The 20,937-nt window shown below is 36.2% G+C and overlaps 1 protein-coding gene across 3 annotated transcripts in view; it reads left to right on the top strand.

Moving 5' to 3' along the window:
* LOC143151465 (uncharacterized) overlaps positions 1–20,937 on the top strand; it is a 143,436-nt gene that overhangs the window by 118,141 nt on the left and 4,358 nt on the right. For all 3 annotated transcript variants that reach the window (XM_076320589.1, XM_076320587.1, XM_076320590.1), the window contains one exon: positions 18,121–18,285. In XM_076320589.1, coding sequence (XP_076176704.1) covers positions 18,121–18,285 — 165 coding nt within the window. The remainder of the gene's footprint in view (positions 1–18,120; positions 18,286–20,937) is intronic.

The raw sequence follows: 20,937 nt of genomic DNA, 5'->3' as shown, positions 1-20,937 counted from the left end.
GTAATTACGACCGGCGACCACTATACTTAACGGATTCAATGATTTCATCCGGCGTCGTGGAGTAGCTTTATGCCTCTTAATGAGACGAAGACGGATCTGAATTACACCAGAAGGGTGTCAGTACCCAGTGATTCGTTTAGTACGGAATTTGTAATATATCACGAGAACGAACCGACTGTAAATTAAAATTTATCGTTGTCCTCCATTTACGATTATAATATACCATTCTATACATCGGATTCATCGAGTTATAAATGAATTTTTCAACCAATTTCTCTGCAACACTTTACGGTAGTATTTGATTCATTCAAGTAAATTCATTCAAAAATATTTACATATTAAACAACTTGTACCGAAAAGATGCTGTAAAAGTATTTTTAAAAATGTGTTGGCTCAACACAGTGCGGTAATCGCGTAAAAATGAAACGACATCGTCTTGTGATAAAAAAATATTATCCTCTTACGTGAATCTTATTTTACGAAACGCGTTCTCTGTTTACCGGTATAACGTTGGAAGCAATGATTAAACGAGAAACGAAATTTCAACGCTGAAAACTCGTAACGTTTAGACCGCAGTTCGTGGGACTGCAGCCATTGAATTTTATTTTCTTTCCGCATACTTCCACAGTCGTACCCCGTTCTAAACACCGAAATCTTATAAAAGAAAGTTCAGACAACTGGAATGTTCATTTTTTTTTAGCGGTGTATAGTCTTATTGAATAATATTATTCGAAAATTCACGTTAGAACACTGAACGTTCCAGGTGATCAAACTATAGTTCATGGAACGTATCTTCGTGTCTTATTTTCGTCTATTGTGTACAAAGTTATTCCAATTACTCAAATTTTATTGTTTTCCAGTGTTACCAGAGTTCTTTCACTTTCTCGAGTTTTATTTTTCTCTAGTGTATCCAAAGTTATTCCAATTACTCAAATTTGTTCTTTTCCAGTGTTACCAGAGTTCTTTCACTTTCTCGAGTTTTATTTTTCTCTAGTGCATCCAAAGTTACTCCACTCTTTCGAATCTTATTTCTTTCCAACGTATCCAGAGTTATTTCACTTTCTCGAATTTTATTTTTCTCTAGTGTATCCAAAGTTATTCCAATTACTCAAATTTGTTCTTTTCCAGTGTTACCAGAGTTCTTTCACTTTCTCGAGTTTTATTTTTCTCTAGTGCATCCAAAGTTACTCCACTCTTTCGAATTTTATTTCTTTCCAACGTATCCAGAGTTACTTCACTTTCTCGAATTTTATATTTTTCCAGTACAATCAGAGTACGTCTTTCCAACGTATCCAGAGTTACTTCACTTTCACGAATTTTATATTTTTCCAGTACAATCAGAGTACATTTCGCTCTCTCGAATATTACCTCTGTTCAATTTATTCAGAATTAATTCACTCTCTCGAATTTTATTTCTGTTCAGTTTCTTCCGAGTTAATTCACTCTCGCGAATTTTATTTTTCCTCAGTTCATTCCTAGTTACTCCACTCGCGCGAATTTGATCTTTCTCTGGTCTATCCAGAGTTATTTCACTTTCTCGAATTTTATTTTTTTCCAGTGCATCCAGAGTTGTTCCACTTTCACGAGAACACTCGTCTTGCGCAAAATAAATTCAAAGTACGGAACGGTACTCTTCGTTACGAGACAACGTGTCCCTTTACATTTACACCGCCGCGAACCCATTTAAACCCCCGTTTAACGGCGTTCGTTGTTCTCGCAATTACCACCAAGCCCGTTGAAAGAATTCGAAAAATCCAAGATCACCGTATGGAAATGCGTGGATTTTCGCAAAAGTTGCGGCTTTCTAACTCCTACGGTGCGACATCGTGAATGCGAATTACGCGGAGTTAGGCGGTCTCCTTTGCGCTCCTCCACCGAGCGATGCACATTAATGCATAAATATACGCGTATATGCACTTTGCAGAATCAATACGATGAACGGTCACGTGTATTCGCGCGGAATACCGTATAATCATGGTACGTTCGCAAGTTTTTCAACGAAAGTACACTTCCGGAGTTATGTCGCGTTATTTCAAGAATGCATCTTTCGGGTCATCAGGGACAGGTTTCGTGTTCTTAACGAACCGACATTTACCTTTTCTACGACGATTCGTTCCTCGATAACACGGACGATATCGTACAATTCGATTCGGAAGTTATTACAGTCGTGCAACCGTTATCAGAAACGATCTAGAGTATTTAAAGCGCCGTGTTTAGAGCAAATCCGTACGCGCGTAAATGCATTCAAGATGTTTATAACCGTAGTAACATCCTGTTGCGACAGAAATATAATTTTTTTTTCAGACGTTCGTTTTATTTCAATTCCACGTTTCTTCGTCCTGCCGGTGTCTCGAACCTGGCAACGCGTTCAAGAAACAAGTACACGAGTCCTGTCTCGAAATTATCCAGTAATCCAAACAAATGGAAAAACCTCAAAGTTGCGTTCAATTATTTGTCGAGAAGATAATATTCTAACGAAACACTTGGTGCATTTTCATTTAATCGTATACGTATATCGTTGATCAATATCGACAATTATTATTTCGATGAAATATTCTATCTGTAATTTTGTATCACCTTTCTCGTTGATATTGCGAAAATTTTCGTTTCTTCTAGCGTAGAAATTTTCATATCTTTTCGTTCGTTTCTTGAATCGAAGTTTTGTTCTTTCTTACGTTTTATCGAGGAAGATGCAAATTATTACAAGATCGAAATATTTAGTTTCGGTGTCGCGTGAAAGATTCATTTCGAAACGATAGTACCAGGGGATAGTATTTTATAATTTTACACTATCGAAGTACTTTACCCTGTTATCAATCGTATTTGAACCTTGAGAGCGAACTGTATCGCGTATAAAATACTATTTTAAGCAGAGATGACTGTAACTAGGGTTTGACATTTTCAAGTAAAATAATGTTCCCGGTCGAACTACGGCAACAAATTCCGCGAGTAAAAATAACACGAAAATGTTGCATAAATATTCTTTGAGAAATCTTCTCTTCAAAATTTATGACAGAAACATGAAACGTAACCAGCGATAAATTTCAAAATATAGCCTGCTTCTAAAAGATGACCAAGATTACATCGAGAAACCCTATCCCGTCCGTAAATTCAAATTGTCGTTTACGCGACATTGTAAAACACTCCTAAAACAGATTTATCGAGCGCTTTGAATCCGATACTTTTTTTCTACTAAATAAAACCGGTTCGTATTTCACAAACGAGGATTCGAGGAAAGAAAAATTGAAGTGATCGTTTCACTTTTAAAGGGAAAAAGAACGAGAAATAATGTTCGATTCTTGTGTTTCTCGCACGAACGAAGATATTTAAAAATGTCGATTTTTAAAAATCGTAAAATTGCAAAAAATCGTTCGTTCGTCTTACTGACAGCGATGGGACGGTTACTCGGATATTCACTTTAGGATCACAATTTACAAAATAGAGAAACGAGACGAAAGGACTATTTTGGAACTGGATAACAAAGGACGTGGGACAAACGATGCACGATCACCGTATCTATCGGTCACGTAGTTCCTTTTCCACGAAGTTGTATCTTCTTGTCGGTTCGTTTAGCTTTGGAGTCGGTCTCGAGTCGATCGTTTCGCTACCCGATGATGGAAACGCGTCCCTGATCGCGAACAGAGGATACGTTGCATTTTAACGAGGTTAACGTGTTCTGGAACACCACGCGTTGCCATAAGACCCAGTATCCATTTTATTGTGTACCCTGGTATCGTATCGTCGCGTGTGGACGAACGAGCGTTGCATCGAGTATCAAAATTTAATTTAAAAAAATACACGAGGAACTCGATAGGTCGTTTCTCGATTTTTCACCGTCACGTTGACAAAATTATAGGTAACGTTCGATTGAACTAACACGAACGGAGAGTGTATCAACCTATCCTCACGTGCTTGTTTAGAGTCTAACAAGAACGTGATTGAAGTAATTAATAACTATTCGTTGCAAGCGTGAGAAAAATATTTGAAATATTCTTCTTAGATAGTACAGTATTTATTGTCTTCTTGAGGGAGAAATAATTAATAACTATTCGTTGCAAGCGTGAGAAAAATATTTGAAATATTCTTCTTAGATAGTACAGTATTGTTTCCTTAAGGGAGAAATAATTAGTAACTATTCGTTGCAAGCGTGAGAAAAATATTTGAAATATTCTTCTTAGATGGTACAGTATTGTCTCCTTGAGGGAGAAATAATTAATAACTATTCGTTGCAAGCGTGAGAAAAATATTTGAAATATTCTTCTTAGATAGTACAGTATTGTCTCCTTAAGGGAGCAGTCTTGGGTAAAATGTTAAAATAAAAATGATTTTTGGCAATTTTCTTTGTAACGTAAAACCTCGATAAAACTTTTCGTCACTTTCCATTATATATTCTTTAATATTCTTTAAGATATAAATTTGGTACTTTTGGTACAATTTATCGGCTATTTGCGAAGTAATAAATGTTATACTGCATGGATTTTCCTGTCGACGACATTTTATCGTCTAACATTTCTTTGAGTTGATGTTATATAAAAAATCAAACGCAACGAACGAACCTAAATCCATTCTATAAAATTGTCGTTAATTTTATATTTTTTTACACAGGATTCGTTGCGTTGTTATATTACGAAGAAAAGAAACCCCTTTGATTATTTATTTCAGATCAACCCAAAGAAATGTTAGACGATAAAAAGTCGTCGACAGGAAAATCCATAGAGAATAACATTTATTATTTCGCGAATAGCCGATAAATTGTACCAAAAATATCAAATTTATATCTTGGAATGTTAAAGAACATATATATGGAAAGTGACGAAAAGTTTCAGCGAGGTTTTACGTTCTAAAAAAAAATTGCGTAAAATCACGTTTATTTGAACGTTTCACTCGAGTCTACCCCTTTAAGTGACAGTCTGTGACTGCTCTCTAACTGACAGTCGCTATATCTACATATCAGAATATTGAGCATTCTTGAAACCAACTGATGAAATCTTACAATCAACGAACAACTGCAAACATGTACCTTATTCAATTGTACACCTCTTTCCTTTTCTGAAGGCGACAAAACATAAAAGCGGGAACTAAGCGAGCATTCTCGTGCGAGCTCGTGACATTTAACCACTTCCACGAAAAAAGTAGAATACTTCCTCTTTATCTAACAATGACTGGTCCTAAACTGCTTTATATATGCAAATTAGAGAGACATCTCTGTACTATGACGCTTTTATGTCAACTACTGATCCAATCACAATTGTTGTCCAAAATTGCCTTACAACGTGAGCGTACACTATCTATTAACTTAACTGCATATTTCGAGTTAAAAATTTCCGTAATATCCATCCGTATCTGCAGAAATAATTGTTTAACAGTCCACACATAAATTTCCCTCGAAACTTTCATCTTTGTTCAATCTCGAACATTTTCTATCGGATACGCTTTCGATGACTTTGATTTTTTTTGTTCGGTGAAAATGAAACACGATTTTTTTAGAGTGTACCAACATTTGATTAAATTATATATTCTCCATTTTGGAAAACAAAATTACTTTCCGAACGACCTGATAGTTTATACTCTTCTTTTTTTCTTTATCTCACATCCTCGTATGCAGAGTCAGTAATTAAACAGATAATACTTACCATTCGCAACTACGAAGAAAGAAGTAATAATTGAAGTAGGAGGAAAATTAGCGATCATGAATAATCCAATACTTTAATATGATTTTCGACGATCATTATTCTCTTGCAATATCCAATTTTTGTTTTCTCTTCCAAACCAGTTGCCCACGGATGCCAGAAGAGCTCTCTTATAAACTTTGATCATCCTTTCAGCGTTTAAACGAACCCGTAAACACGTATAAAGTATAATATGAAAGACTCGTTTTGAGAAGCGACTTCGTACGTGCACCTTTACCTTTAAAGTACGATAAAATCTTTTGTTTTAAACGCCAGTCCTGCATTGAAAATAACGAGCGTAATTTTGATGTAGATTTACGAATCCGTCACGAAAGCAGTCCATTGTTATTTTGTGTCTTGTTTGGAACTTGTAAGATATGTGCTTGTAAAATATGTTTATGAAAACGGAAATAGATTTTCTTTGGTCCGAGTTCCTTAGATTATGTAAACATAAACAGTGTTTATGTAATTGCAAATAGCCACGGACAATGTTTTCGTACGCTGCGTCGTCGAAACACCAGTTCGTTATCATTTTATATTTTTTCTTACACCTTCGTCGCAAATCATTCAAGAGTCTACATTCGCATAGTAGTTTTTTCTTAATTTTTCTTGTAGAATACGTTGGCAAAGTTTTCCCTGTCCTTGACGCAAAGATAACCGAGAATTTGTAAAAAAAAATGTCTCAACGATCGACTTGCCTTTATTTCTCGTCTTTCGTTTTGGACCGAGTTCTGGCAAATCATCAACTGTTTTTGTATCTTTAAACCGCCTCATCGCTTGTTAACAAAGGCCTGTGATTTTTTCGTATATTTCACAATGGCTTCTCGCGACGTTCTCGGCCCTTTCGGACGTGTACGTAAAAACTCAGCTTCGAAACGCTCAGCGTTGTACAGTACCCGCGACAAAAAATCTCGTTCCCTTGCAAAATTTAGGTACGACCTTTGTTTTCGTAACGTGACGTAAAATACAGATCGAACTATGCAACGAACGTCAAACTTTCCCGGTAATTACTTTCGGGTAAAAAATTTCTTCCTTGAAATTTTGATGATCGTATTTCCCGAACATTCAACTATTCGTACCGTTTTTACAATTAGAAATTTACTCACCGTGCACCGTTTCTCGTTTCAAGTTATTTTTCCGTAATAATAAATTTAAGTAAGAACGAGACAATCGAATCGATGGAAGTGCATCGTAAAAGAAACTTACTTTGGTGAATAAACGAACCACCGTTTTATAAAATAAAGAAGATACGTGATAAAATACAGAAAATGAATCGATGTAAACACAATATGGAGTATCTCGATCCGCTGCACATCCCCTTACTTGTATAAATTGTTGACATCCGTTTTCTTTTTTCTCCCCGAGTGTGTATACAACGAATGCAAATTTACAATGCTGTTATTAACTGCAGTCACATGAGGAAAATCGTTCGATTCTGTTTACGATCGATAGACCTTCTGTTTCGATGCAAGTGTATTGGGTTGTTCGGAAAGTCATTTCATTTTTTTTTTTGTGAGAATGAAACACGATTTTCTTAGAGTGTATAAACATTTTATCAAATTATATATTCTCCGATTTGGAAAACGAAACGATTTAACGAACAACTCAAAATAACGATAATACGGAAAATTCGTACACCGTTGCCAGTGTTACACCACGAAGATACATTTGTCGTTCGATGAAGCTTATTAAACAATCTATTGCGCTAGGAAGATACGCAACGAGTGCACGATCACGGACACGTGATTCTCGTCGACGAAATTTTTTTCCCGTGCGCGCGTCGCGGACCAATTTTATCAACAACGAGTTCCGTCGCTTTTACGATGAAATCGTGCCGCGTAATTTACAGCAGCGAGGAGAGACGCGGAATTTTCAACGCGTGTTTTCTCTAATAAACGTGGATTCTGGAGCAAACCTTTCCGTCTTCGAGTATATATATTTTGCAATGACATTCGTATCTGGAACACGAACGCGTGAACTTTGTAACGAAGATAAATAGTTTCCGCGTTGAAATAGACACCGACGATCGGCTCAAACTCCACCAAATACGCAAATCGCTCGACTATTTTACGCGTTTGTGCAAACTCTGACGCGCGAAACTACTCGATCGTTCGATGATACATCCGATCAACGAGTATTTAAGAGAAAGATTTATCAAACGGGACACGGTGGTCAATCACTACGACCATTAAATTGTTCGTTGAATGTCTTTCGAATGGTTGGAATTAAAAAAACATTGAAAAATATATAGAAATTATTTTGGAGTATTTATCAAACGGGACACGATGGTCCACCATTACGACCATCAAATTGTTCGTTGAATGTCTTTCGAATGGTTGGAATTAAAAAAACATTGAAAAATATATAGAAATTAGATTGAAGTATTTATCAAAGGAGACAGAATGGTTAATCACTACGACTATTAAATGGTTCGTTGAATGTCTTTCGAATTGTTGGAATTAAAAACATTGAGAAATATATAGAAATTAGATTGAAGTATTTATCAAACGGGACACGATGGTCCACCATTACGACCATTAAATTGTTCGTTGAATGTCTTTCGAATTGTTGGAATTAAAAAAACATTGAAAAATATATAGAAATTAGATTGGAGTATTTATCAAACGAGACAGAATGGTTAATCACTACGACTATTAAATGGTTCGTTGAATGTCTTTCGAATTGTTGGAATTAAAAACATTGAGAAATATATAGAAATTATTTTGGAGTATTTATCAAACGGGACACGATGGTCAACCATTATGACCATTAAATTGTTCGTTGAATGTCTTTCGAATGGTTGGAATTAAAAAAACATTGAAAAATATATAGAAATTATTTTAGAGTATTTTCAGAGATCGTTTTACAGATTTTATAAATTTCTATATCGCGTTGAATAATTTTAGCATACAATATTTTGCCTTTTTCAACGCCAGAGGAGCATTGTAAACTGGATCTTAAGACTCGTCCGATAAATCGTACTTAACGTCTTTCGTTATAAAAAAAAAAAGTGGTCAGAAATAAGAATATCGGTTGACATTTTCACATCGATGGTGATCGTATAGTTTTTAGCGTATTCGAAATCATGAAATTGAGAAATCTTGAATCTCCGTATAAACAATCATCGTTTTGAAACGATTGTTACACCTATTCGCTGAAGTTACATCGCGTACTTCGATCGTACCATTATTTTTAGAATTTTTTAATACAAATAATCGGTCGTAATAAAAATATCATCTTTATTTCTATTCACACGTTCTGTACCGAGTAGATCGTGTATACACTTTAAATTTTCGCTGTAAGAATTTTCCAAAATTTGATTACAGAATCGTACATCGATGTTTAAATATCGTGTACAACACAGTTGTATCGTGGATCGCATTTTTTAAGAATTTTTAAGAATTTAAAATAGAATAGCCCGCAACGAAGATCGCGATAGTGATTATCCACCTATGGTATCAAGAAGAAAGCGTCACGAAGTAAAAAGAAAGGAAAGAAAATTTAATCTTGTAAGGTAACGTTGCAAAATTCATTATAGAAATAACGCAATGTAAAATTTGTTATCAAGGTAATGTTAAAATGTTTGATACAAAATCGATGAGAAATTGTACCATGAAAACATCGACATTTACATTAATAGTCACATTTGTTTTCGACCAAATACATCGCAATAGATGTATCTTTGTAATTATAAAAAATATAAAACGCAAACAATAACACGTAATGTAACGTTATATTATGAAATAACATCGATAGTGTTACACGAAAGCACGTGACCAGTAGAGAATGCGTTAATCCATTGCGACCATAATTTATTAAAATAGACATTTTTGCTCCAATTCTGCAGCACATTTCAAACTCTACATCTATTTTCTCCTTAATAACGATTCTTTCGATATTATAAATATTATATTACCGTAAGACGTGCACAATAAGCAAAGCTATTGGTTCTGATAGCGTGGGTCGTAAACGACCCACGCGACTTAAAGCCGCCTAAAATCGATCCGGAATGGAATGCGTTAAACTCCTCTAAGTTGAAAGCAGATTTGAATCTGCATTCGTTTCGCACAAAACGGTAACTGGGACACGTCCAAAATTTGTAACAAATCATTGTCATCGAATTTGCATTAAATTGCACCGAACGAAAACTTGTTACGTATACCGTCGTCCATAAGTATTTAGCCACCTTCGCTATATTACCTAGAAATATACAAAATATAATCGAAGTAAAATTTTTCAAAATATTGTTCGGAAAGTCATTTCATTTTTTTTTTTTGGTGAAAATGAAACATGATTTTTTTAGAGTGTACAAACATTTTACTAAATTATACATTCTCCATTTTGGAAAACGAAATGACTTTTCGAACAACTTAATAGTTTATACTCTTCTTTTTTTCTTTATCTCACATCCTCGTATACAGAGTCAGTGATTAAACAGATAATATTAACCGTTCACAACTACGAAGAAAGAAGTAATAATTGAAGTAGGACGAAAATTAGCTATCATAAATAATCACTTGGAAAGAGATTTGAGAAAATAGATTCAGACACCTCGTTGCTATATTACCTCGGATCGTTAATATCATTACTAATAACACGTTGCGTGTACAGACGAAGAAAGTATCTAACAATTTTCGTCCATTAGTTGATCAAGTTTTCACCGGTATTGATAAATATCAACGGTCGCGTTCCACTTAAAAATATTTACATCGCAGTAACGAAATGATCGATCAAATTCTCACCGATATCGATAAATCGACGTCGTTCCACTTAGAAATATATACATCGCAGCAACGAAATAATCAATCAAATGTTCACCAATACCGTTAAATCAATGATCGTGTACCACTTGGAAATATTCACATCGTAGCCACGAAATAATTAATAAAATATTCACCAATACCGTGTTCCACTTACAAATATTCACGTTGCAGCAACGAAGTAATTGTTCAAATTCATTGACGAAAATACCGATCGTCGTTACAAAAGAAAACAATAGATCGTCGTTAAATCAATAAATCGTCTCCCACTTGGAAATATTCACGTCTGGGGAACAAAATTCGTCCATCCGGTTCCTTGAACAAATACTTACTCGCAACGTTGTACATTACGCGTGTTAAATAAAACACCGTGTAGCTACACCCTTCGCTGAAGGGTTCTCGATACTTCTTCGAGGACCAACGGACAAAGAGTTGTTTATATTTGATTGTAAAGTTTCGCGCGTTCGAAAATATCGGCATCCTCGGGAAGCGTTCGTGTTCACGGACCGGTGACGCACGTTCGTTGATCGCTACGCAGAAATGATCACACCGGGCGGGTTGGGTCTCTTCCCTTGTCCTCCCTTTTTGTTAAACAAACGCATGGTCACTGGCACGTTCGGTGCATGAACAATTTTACCCATGAACGAGTCCACGGGTGGGCCGCGATTTTCCCTGCGCAGAGAAAGAAAGACGTGTCGTCGTTGTCGTCCTCCTCGTCCTCCTCGTCGTCGTCGTCGTCGCGACGCAAGGGAGGAGGGGGTCGTCGCATTTTAACTCGCGAATAATACCGGTGAACGTTCGTCCGCCAACATCAGTCCTTCACCGTCCGTTCATCCAGTTTCGTGCATCCAACGGAACACGGAGGACGCGTTTCGAACGACTCGCAGGAAGCTGAGTGAACCGAAAAAGAAGAAACAATTTTACGCACACCCTCGTGACAAGTGGCGAAACAGTATCGTCGAAGATCTACGTAGTTCCGTTTTCTTTCGTATCCGTTAGCATCCTCGATTATGTCCCTTATGTGGATAAGTTACATGAAGAACAGAACTAAGAAACACGTTCGTAGACGACGCGTAAGTGATCGAATCTTTCTTTTTTTTTTTTACTTCTTTTTCTCTCTTGTACTCACCATTTTTGTGTTTTTCTCGAATCGATAACGATGATCACCAAAGGGGAGATTTTCTTTTTTTTTGTTTGCTTTCTCGTTTGCGTCGACGATCGATCTCGGAACGTACGTACGAGATTTTTAACGCGACACGTAGAAACAAACGATCGAAACCGTGCAGAAAATTTACGAGACAAGTAACACGGACTGTGTATTGTTCGATTGCTAAAAATAGTAATAGACGCATAAAATCATTCATAAGCCAGACATCATAACGCTGGAATTTGTATTTTTAGATTAACGAACAATAGCGTTCCTCGATGCGCGTGGAATTTTTAAGCGATGTGGGTTTATATAGCCGTCAAAGTCGCGTGGAATAAATTTCTAGCGAACGTACACGGATCGTTGAAACGTTCCGAGCGAATCGATGCGACAGTAGACGTTGTTTCGGAGGTATTTCGAGTAATTGGATTTACTTTGATACGAATCTTCGTCGTGAAATATTGTGTTCGAAGTGTAGGGTACACATTGACTCGTATAATTCTTTTGAACGAATCTTGTCACTTTTGCGTGTTTTCAGAACCGAATTTGGGGAAATTGAGACCAGAGACGATCGAACCATCGAGAATTACGCGGGTACGATTCAATTCGCGTATATCTACGAATTACCGCAAAGGACATCTCTCGCGTGTTAAGAAGGAACGCGTTATTCGATTGTCTCTTTTATCTTTCTTCGAATTATCTTAAAAGGCATCTCTCGCTTCGTGAGAACACGTGTAATTCGAATCGTTTGCGCATCATTGATTCGCGAAAGACCAAATGTTAATTGACGTGTCGAATTTACGGCTTGAAATTTTCTACAGATTGTACACACGTGTTCGTCTCGTTGAAAAACATTCGTTGAATCAATTTCCATTTTGCAACATTCTTCCTTCGATGTGGACAACTGTACGTTTTGCAAATCGTAATTTGAAAATTATTCAACGCGATATAAAAATTTGTAAGATCGGTAAAACGATCGTTCAAAATAGAATTACATTTCTTCGCTAACTTTCAAAGAATTGGATAAATTTTTCATAAGCGACGTATTAATTTCTGCATATTTCTTTTCATGTTCTCAATTCCAATAATTCGAAAGACATTCAACGAAGAATTTTAAAGTCGTTGCGAGTTCTTCCATCGACCCAGTATTTTCAATTTCAATTGTTGAATCGCTTTGCAATTTTTTTCTACGATGTGAGCAACTGTACAATTTTACAAACCGTAATTCTGAAATTATTCAACGCGATATAAAAATTTGAACGATCGTTCGAAATACTCCAAAGAATTACATTTCTTTGTTAACTTTCAAAGAATTGGATAAATTTTTCATAAGCGACGTATTAATTTCTGCATATTTCTTTTCATGTTCTCAATTCCAATAATTCGAAAGACATTCAACGAAGAATTTTAAAGTCGTTGCGAGTTCTTCCATCGACCCAGTATTTTCAATTTCAATTGTTGAATCGTTTTGCAACTATTTTCTACGATGTGAGCAACTGTACAATTTTACAAACTATAATTCTGAAATTATTCAACGCGATATAAAAATTTGTAAGACCGGTAAAACGATCGTTCAAAATACTCCAAAGAATTACATTTCTTTAACTTTCAAAGAAATTTAATAAATTCTTGTCGAGTAACCGAATAATTTCCGTACCTCTCGTAAACATGATCAATTCCGCTAATTCAACGTTTCAATTTCAAAATCGTTCCATTTGCGAGTTCATCGAACCTAATATTCTCAATATCGATTTCTATTCGCATTATTAACAGTTACGAGCTTTTTGCAACCCCGTGTGTCGCAGACTCTTGCAAAACCGAAGTATCTTTAATTCCACGATCGTATTTACAGACTTTTCGACACGGTTATAAATTAAACGTGCAGAACGGGACAAAAAGAAAACACCCACCCACACGTACACACACATACACACGATAGAAGAAATCTTTTTGTCAAACCGTATGTGGTTCGGTCTCGTATCAATTAATGTTTCGCCCTATTTCGTCGTGCTATTCTTTCAGTCGGTACGCGTCGCTTTTAAATCGAATGGGCTTCGTTGCAACGAACAAAAAAAGCACGAGCCCTTTAACGAATGGAAGAACGAAGACAAAGGGCGGATCGTCGCTCTCGCCCACGCCTTTCACGGCCTCTCGCTTCATTGCACAAATTTTTCTCGTTAACCGTGCTTAACAGCTCGGTGTAAACCGGCAACGAACGCCGGTTTCAGTTATTTCCAGCAATCCATTAATTCTCCTTAGCTCGGTGTTGCAAAATGAAAATTCTCACGTGACGGGTACGCCCGATACGTTCGATCGGTACGTAAATTCGCGCGTAATTTTCTTCGGAGATCTCTATTTAAATCATCGTCGATTTATTTTCATTCGTCGACCACGAAAATGTATCACTTTGTAAAATTACGTCCTGCCACGGTTTGCGTATTGTTACGGAACAAGTGCTTCGTGCATCGATCCGAAACTCGGTCTTCGATTTTTCAAACATTCCTAGATGGTCGGTTCGCGTTAGCACCGATTGCATAAAACGTTATTTTTTTTTTCGATTCCACGTTGCACATTTGGTGCTTCGAGTTATCGACGATGAAATAGCCCGCGTTCGTACAGTGTAATCAAATTCTTCCGGTATAAAATAAATAATACCGGATGCACCCCACCGAACGGAGGAAAGATTCTTTTTTTTTTTTTATTTATAGACGGGAAAACCTTTTATATCGCGCGAACGAATATACTCGAATATCTCTTTCGATTGCGGTGCTACGGAAAATATTTCACATGGAATTTAAACGATACGAAAGAACCGGATGTGCTGGGGAGAATTTCTTTTTTTTTTTTCTTCTTTTTATTTCAGAAATTTTTCAAGATCATCGGTGTGTTTTTATACACGTGGTGCATATTTCAACGTTTTGAAAATTGTAGAGCCCTCTAGATATTTGCAGCGCGATGATAAACATATTTATTTGCATTCGCAGGTTCTCGCTCGTCGCGTCGTTGCAGAGACCACCGATGGACGTAAATTTCACGTTTAACTATAATTTTCCGTGTCAAAGATCGTTTCAAGATCGTGTCATCGTACCTGAAAGGTATTTTAACATTTGGTTCAATGTACGAAGATATGCATTTATGTGAAAGATTCCGAAAGAAAATGATTTTGAAAGAAATATTCCTTGCAATATATTAGTATCTTCGTGTGGTTTAAATTGTATATAAAATATTGTTTGTACCGTATTGGAAGGTGTTTAGGTGAACGATAAAGAAAATCACCGTATACTGTTTCATTTGCAACATTTATTCCATTGATCAGTCACTCGAACGATCTTTGGTACATCATCAACTTTAAATTGAAATTTAAATTCTACAATTCGAACTGTGATTTTTATCGAACGTACAACAGATCAAAAGTTGTTCGTCTTTTGTTCACTGTTCAAAATTTGCGTCCATACAACAATTTTACTCGTCTCTGAACGAAAATGGTGACACGTTTAATTTACGCAAACATTCGACACGCGTTTGAAAGCTTTTAGCAATAATTCTCGCTGTGTTCTCTCGAGGATCGTAGCAATAAATCTCTCAAAGAAATTTAGATCGTAGTTATAATTATTTACCAAATTATTCTGGCAGTGAAATCTGCACGTATATCTGTAATGGAAGAGTATAGAATTTAAACAGTAGAATGTGATCTCTTTTGCTATTATTTTACACTTGTAAAGCAGAATTAAAAAAATTCTATCCTCTGTGGTAAAAGAACCGATTAATCTGTTCGAAAAGTTTTTAGCTCGAGATACGACCATTGAGTACTTTGTAAAGAAAAATGAAGTCTAGACTTCTAATCTTTAGGCTCGTAACAGATTTCATTTCTCATTTTTAACTGTTCACTGCCTTTTTCTAACATCTTTCTAATCCATTCTAAAGTAATCCATTGTATTGTAATCTATTACACTCTTCTATTACATTCATCGAGTGTCCATTTTTTTATCAAGAAACAGCTCTTTGGTATATCCAGATAATACGAGAAATGCGGACGTTTATTCGGCAATCGATTGGCTACTGATAACTCGTAACAAACTCGCATTATCGATCTTGATATCTTTTCTGACCCTTTTTCGTAGAAATATGTGTTTTCTTGGGAAGAATTCAACTGTATGTAATTTAATTTCCATTAGCTATAGATTTGCACATAATAGCTTGTTCGATAAGTTTTATCGAACGATAAACAACCCAGTATCGGATCAACAATCGTAAAGTTCAATGGAAATCCGAGTTCCACTTCCAATCGGTCTTTACACCAGTGATTTTATCTTTATAAACGTTATTAACCGTTCGCGTGTTTTTTTTTCTCGATACTTGTAAGCAAACTTGAAACAAATTATTTTACTGGTTGTAGTAAGTAAATATTGGCTGGAAAATAAATTAAAACCGACAAAAATATGTAGAAACGTAACTTTGGCTGAATAATAGATTAAATTTGACAAAAATATGTAGAAACGTAACATTGGCTGAATAATAGATTAAATTTGAGAAAAATATGTAGAAACGAAACATTGGCTGAAAAGTGAAATAAAATCGACATAAATATATCGTAGAAATGCAACAGTAAACGAGAAACCAGTTGCTTGAATTAAACAACGTCTGTATAAACAAAAAATCAATTTTAAAGATTCTACAACCATATGTGATTAAATATTAATTCGTTTCGTTGGAATTTTTACACGTTCGTCGCACGGAACCAAAATATAAAATACGTCGTTCGTATTCGTCGGTAATATCCGTGTTTCGTACAGTAGGTATCGCGTCATATTTAAACATAGATCGACAGGAAATAGCAAACTAGACTATTTATATTAAACAAATCGGTTATTTATCTTTTCTCGATCGTAAAGAGCAACAGCAGATTCGTGAGCGATAAATTCATGTCGATCCGACGTTTCGATTCTAACATTTGATTCGATCGTCTTCGGGAAATTGGAAAATCTTAAGAAAGGAACCGCGAATCTTTTTTTTAAGATTCTGTAAATCCCCAAAGAGAATCCAAGCCCAGAACCGAGACGTCGGATGAAACGTATTTATTGTTCGTGAATCTGCCGCGGCTCTTCGCGACAAAGAAAAAAAGAGAAACACTCGGTTAAATTCGAAAACGAAACTGGAAAAAGTTTCATCTTTATTCAACACTTGTGTGCATTTCTGGAATACGTATTTATTCTTATCAGATATTCGATAAACGTTACTCGCCTATTGTTCCATATCCTTACATTTCGATCGATTTTAATCTATTTCTCAACCTATATCCGCTCACTATAACGAGTAAGATAATTTCTTCGATTTCATTCGTAACTAACGAAAGAATTATACACTCGAGAGTGAAACGAATCGAAGTGACGAAAATCGTGCAAGTTGGAGCCAATGTTGAATCGTTAACATCGGTAAAGGCTATTTCTACGAAATTATGGACGATTCGATACTTGGTGGATCGTCGAGATCTGTGTCCTTGAAACACCGGGAAGCACGAGAAGAAAATGTGTGTCGCGTACTTCCGTTTCTGTACATCGTCCGAAGGCCAGGATTATTTCCGTTGATCCGGCGGATTTTTGAAACGGGACGCGTAAACAGGTGTGGCTCGCTGCGTTTTGCATTGGGATTTATAAATATAACTGTGGCTTAAATGCGAAATGTGCACCACTATCCGAGTATCGTCCGACTTTCGTTGGAGTCGATACTTGCACGTTTTCGGAGGAGTTCTCGACGATCGAATAACAATCGAATAAGGATCGAATAAGGATCGAATAAGAATGGAATAAGAATGGAATAAGAATGGAATAAGAATGGAATAAGGATCGAATAAGAATCGAATAAGGATCGAATAAGGATCGAATAACGATCGAATAAGGATCGAATAAGAATCGAATAAGAATGGAATAAGGATCGAATAAGGATCGAATAAGGATCGAATAAGGATCGAATAACGATCGAATAAGAATCGAATAAGGATCGAATAAGAATGGAATAAGGATCGAATAAGAATCGAATAAGGATCGAATAACGATCGAATAAGAATCGAATAAGGATCGAATAACGATCGAATAACGATCGAATAAGAATCGAATAAGGATCGAATAAGAATGGAATAAGAATGGAATAAGGATCGAATAAGAATCGAATAAGAATCAAATAAGAATCGAATAAGGATCGAATAAGGATCGAATAAGAATGGAATAAGGATCGAATAAGGATCGAATAAGGATCGAATAAGGATCGAATAACGATCGAAATATTCCAGAAATTGAGATCTGGTGAACGAGTCGTCGTGTGGAATCCACGATCAACCATTGGCAAAAAGAAATCTTTTTTTCTTGTTCGACCGAAAATAGTATTTGGAACGCGTCGTCGCGTTGTTAACGAAACGGTGTTCGTAAATTAAGATGCACAATTATCGCGTAGAATGTTATCGATCGCTGATAATCGAGAAACGCACGTTTTCTCCGATGATTTTCATTCAGTTTCGTTCGACAACGTAACGCTGTTATTTTCGTTACAGATGAGAGACGATCGAAGAACATCGATGGAAGGCGAGAGACTTAGCAATAACAGCGGAGGAATAATCGACGGAAACGGAAGTCGTCCTCTTTCGCAGACATCCAGTGAAATGGACACCCTTGGACCGCTGCAATCGGTCAAACATCGTGAAAAGGCTAAACTGCAGGTACGTTTCGCTGTTTTACTGTTTAATTTCGTTCCGATTGACCGATGTATTCCGCTCGAGTGTAGTAAATTTTTTATTCGCGTGGAAAATCTATTTGCAGTATCCAGCAACCGAGACAGAACTGTAATTTTGTTCTTGTCGAAGTTAGGGGAAAATTTTTCATCGTTCGACGAGCTCTAGTTTCACATAGTGGAAGTATTTTTTTGTAGGAGTGCATCGGTGCAATCGCAAAGTGCAATTGCATTTATTTTTCAAACGAAAACCTACGATTTTTTTTTCACACGAATCGATGCCTCGTACCGTATTGAATGAAAAAAGTATTAGGGTGCAGTGTCGAAAAATTTAATAGTTTTCAAGATATTCAACTTTCTTTTAAACATCTACAACAAATGCTCTACAACGTTCCACCGTTACGTTTTAAACATTCTCTAATGCGTTTTTTTGTATATTTTTCATTACATTGTACGATTGTTCATCACTTACATTTAAAGAGTTCCGTTTGATTCGTTTCTTCGTGTCATTTATTAAAATAAAAGATTACGAATACACTTTATTATTGAATGGTGTAACTATCGATCACTTGTACAGAACTTGAAATACTTCACGAAATATTAATTCTTCCAATACTCTTTCTTAATACTTTTTATTCGGTACAGTAGGATTTGTGTAGAAAAAGAATCGTAGAGTTGCATTTTTAAGAAAAGTGCACTTTGCAACTGTATCGAAGCACTCCTTAAAAAGATCATCCTACGATAATAATTAACCCACGATAATAGATCTTAAACGATGGAAAATTTTCCTCCACGATCTTTTTCTATTTTTAGTAAAGATAGATTTATATTCGGGACCAGTTACTATATAGATACATCTGTATACCTTAACGTTTAAAGAGTCCATTTAATATAACGAATAGGTTTACGATCGTGGACAAGTAAAGACAGAATTTTTAACGTACAGGTTCCTCATTTCCAATTTCAATCTCTTCGAAGAATAAAAATTATGTTCAACGATAATATCAAAGTGAATCGAAACAAATGCACGAAGATCGCTTGTCGATTAAACTAACGATTCATTTGACGAAAAGTCTCTTCGTACTCTTCGTACAATTTATAAACAGCGTAAAACGTACAAGAAAAAGTAGTCAAATATCGATCTTTTGTATAAATTTATTCGTAACTAGTTATTTATGAGAAAGCTCACGTTTTCTTAAAAAAGCTCCGAGAAGTAGGTTACGTCGTTGATCATAAGCGACGCGTCAAGGTCATTGAAGTAAGCGTGTCAATGATTTTTCCAATTGTACCGATGAATCGAAGACGATGCAAGAACAGTTCACGTTGTGCTTCGATCGTACACGTTTCAACGAGTATTCTATGAAATACAAGAAATCAGTATACCTGACGATACAATTTTATACGCGCCCACTCTAACGACTTAATTTATTTTTCTATTTCTCTTTGGTTGTTTGCTCTTAGAACGATATCAAATTGGCTCGTTCGAATCTGTGTCACCTTTCGTCGTTCAGTTTCACGATAAAGAGGTATTACACGGTAAAGCTAGCAAACGTTCGAAAAGAAACTGAAAAAAACCTAAAAATCTCGCTCTTCCGGCGCAATAAATAATCGTTTCTTTTGTGCTCGTACATTTATAGAGAAAAGAAAACACCGGATCGAATTACATTTACAAAGACGTCTTCGAAACAATCTTTTCCGAACGGTCGAGGCAGCCAAAGTACTTCGCGGAATGGACAGCTGTCGACTTTTACAAATGTCTCGGCACGAGGCTCTCTCGTTACAGCCTCTAATCGCAAAAATAAACGTTCCTCGTCGGCGTCTCGGAATTCACAGAAACATGGAACGCCCACCGGTGGAGATTTTTCATTTGTTTCGTTCACACGGACCGAATGGGTGTCTGCTTCTATCCCTAGGGAACACATTGGTATAAAAACTCGAGCAACACTCGGATCCTGTACTTTAAGCCGACAACAGGAAGCGCAAGGGTCGTATCTCTGATGGAATTGTTTCTTAATCCTCTCTCGCTTGTCGATTAAAATGACGATTCATTCGACGAAGTCTCTTCGTACTCTTCGTACGACTTACAAACAGCGTAAAACGTACAAAAAATAGTAGTCGAATATCGATCTTTTCTATAAATTTATCACTCACCAATTGACACTAAAACTATCGATGGTGAACGTATTCCTGTTCGTCTCAGATCACGTAAGTGTCTTGGAAGTTAAATGGGGAAAGGGTAAATTAATTCACGAGTATCGTTGGTTGTCTATTTCAAGAGACACTGTTAATAATTGAGTCATTTTTAAAAAAAAGTTCGAAACAGTTGAAATTGATCCCTTTGGTAGGTCTAGCGTTAAAATGTACTTTTCGCGTGGTGTATTTTAAAACCAGGAGCACTTGTCTTCATTTTCAAAAGAGAACCGTTTATTCTTGCGGGCAATACATTGATAAAAAAACACTCTTATATAAATCGATGAAATGACAGGAACATTAGCCACGATATATTGCCAACGTTCACACCCGTAGTCAATGTTGAACCAGCAGTGTGAAAATATCTCGGACTCTTCCTCTGCCCTATGTTTATCCTACCGGATAGAAAAGCATAAACACGTCTCGAAACTCGAGTTTAACTTAACGATTG

The sequence above is a fragment of the Ptiloglossa arizonensis genome, chromosome 9, assembly GCF_051014685.1.
Source record: "Ptiloglossa arizonensis isolate GNS036 chromosome 9, iyPtiAriz1_principal, whole genome shotgun sequence".
Classification (NCBI taxonomy): domain Eukaryota; kingdom Metazoa; phylum Arthropoda; class Insecta; order Hymenoptera; family Colletidae; genus Ptiloglossa; species Ptiloglossa arizonensis.
The sequence above is the reverse complement of the archived record's forward strand: the minus strand, read 5'-3'. Positions and strand labels throughout refer to the sequence as shown.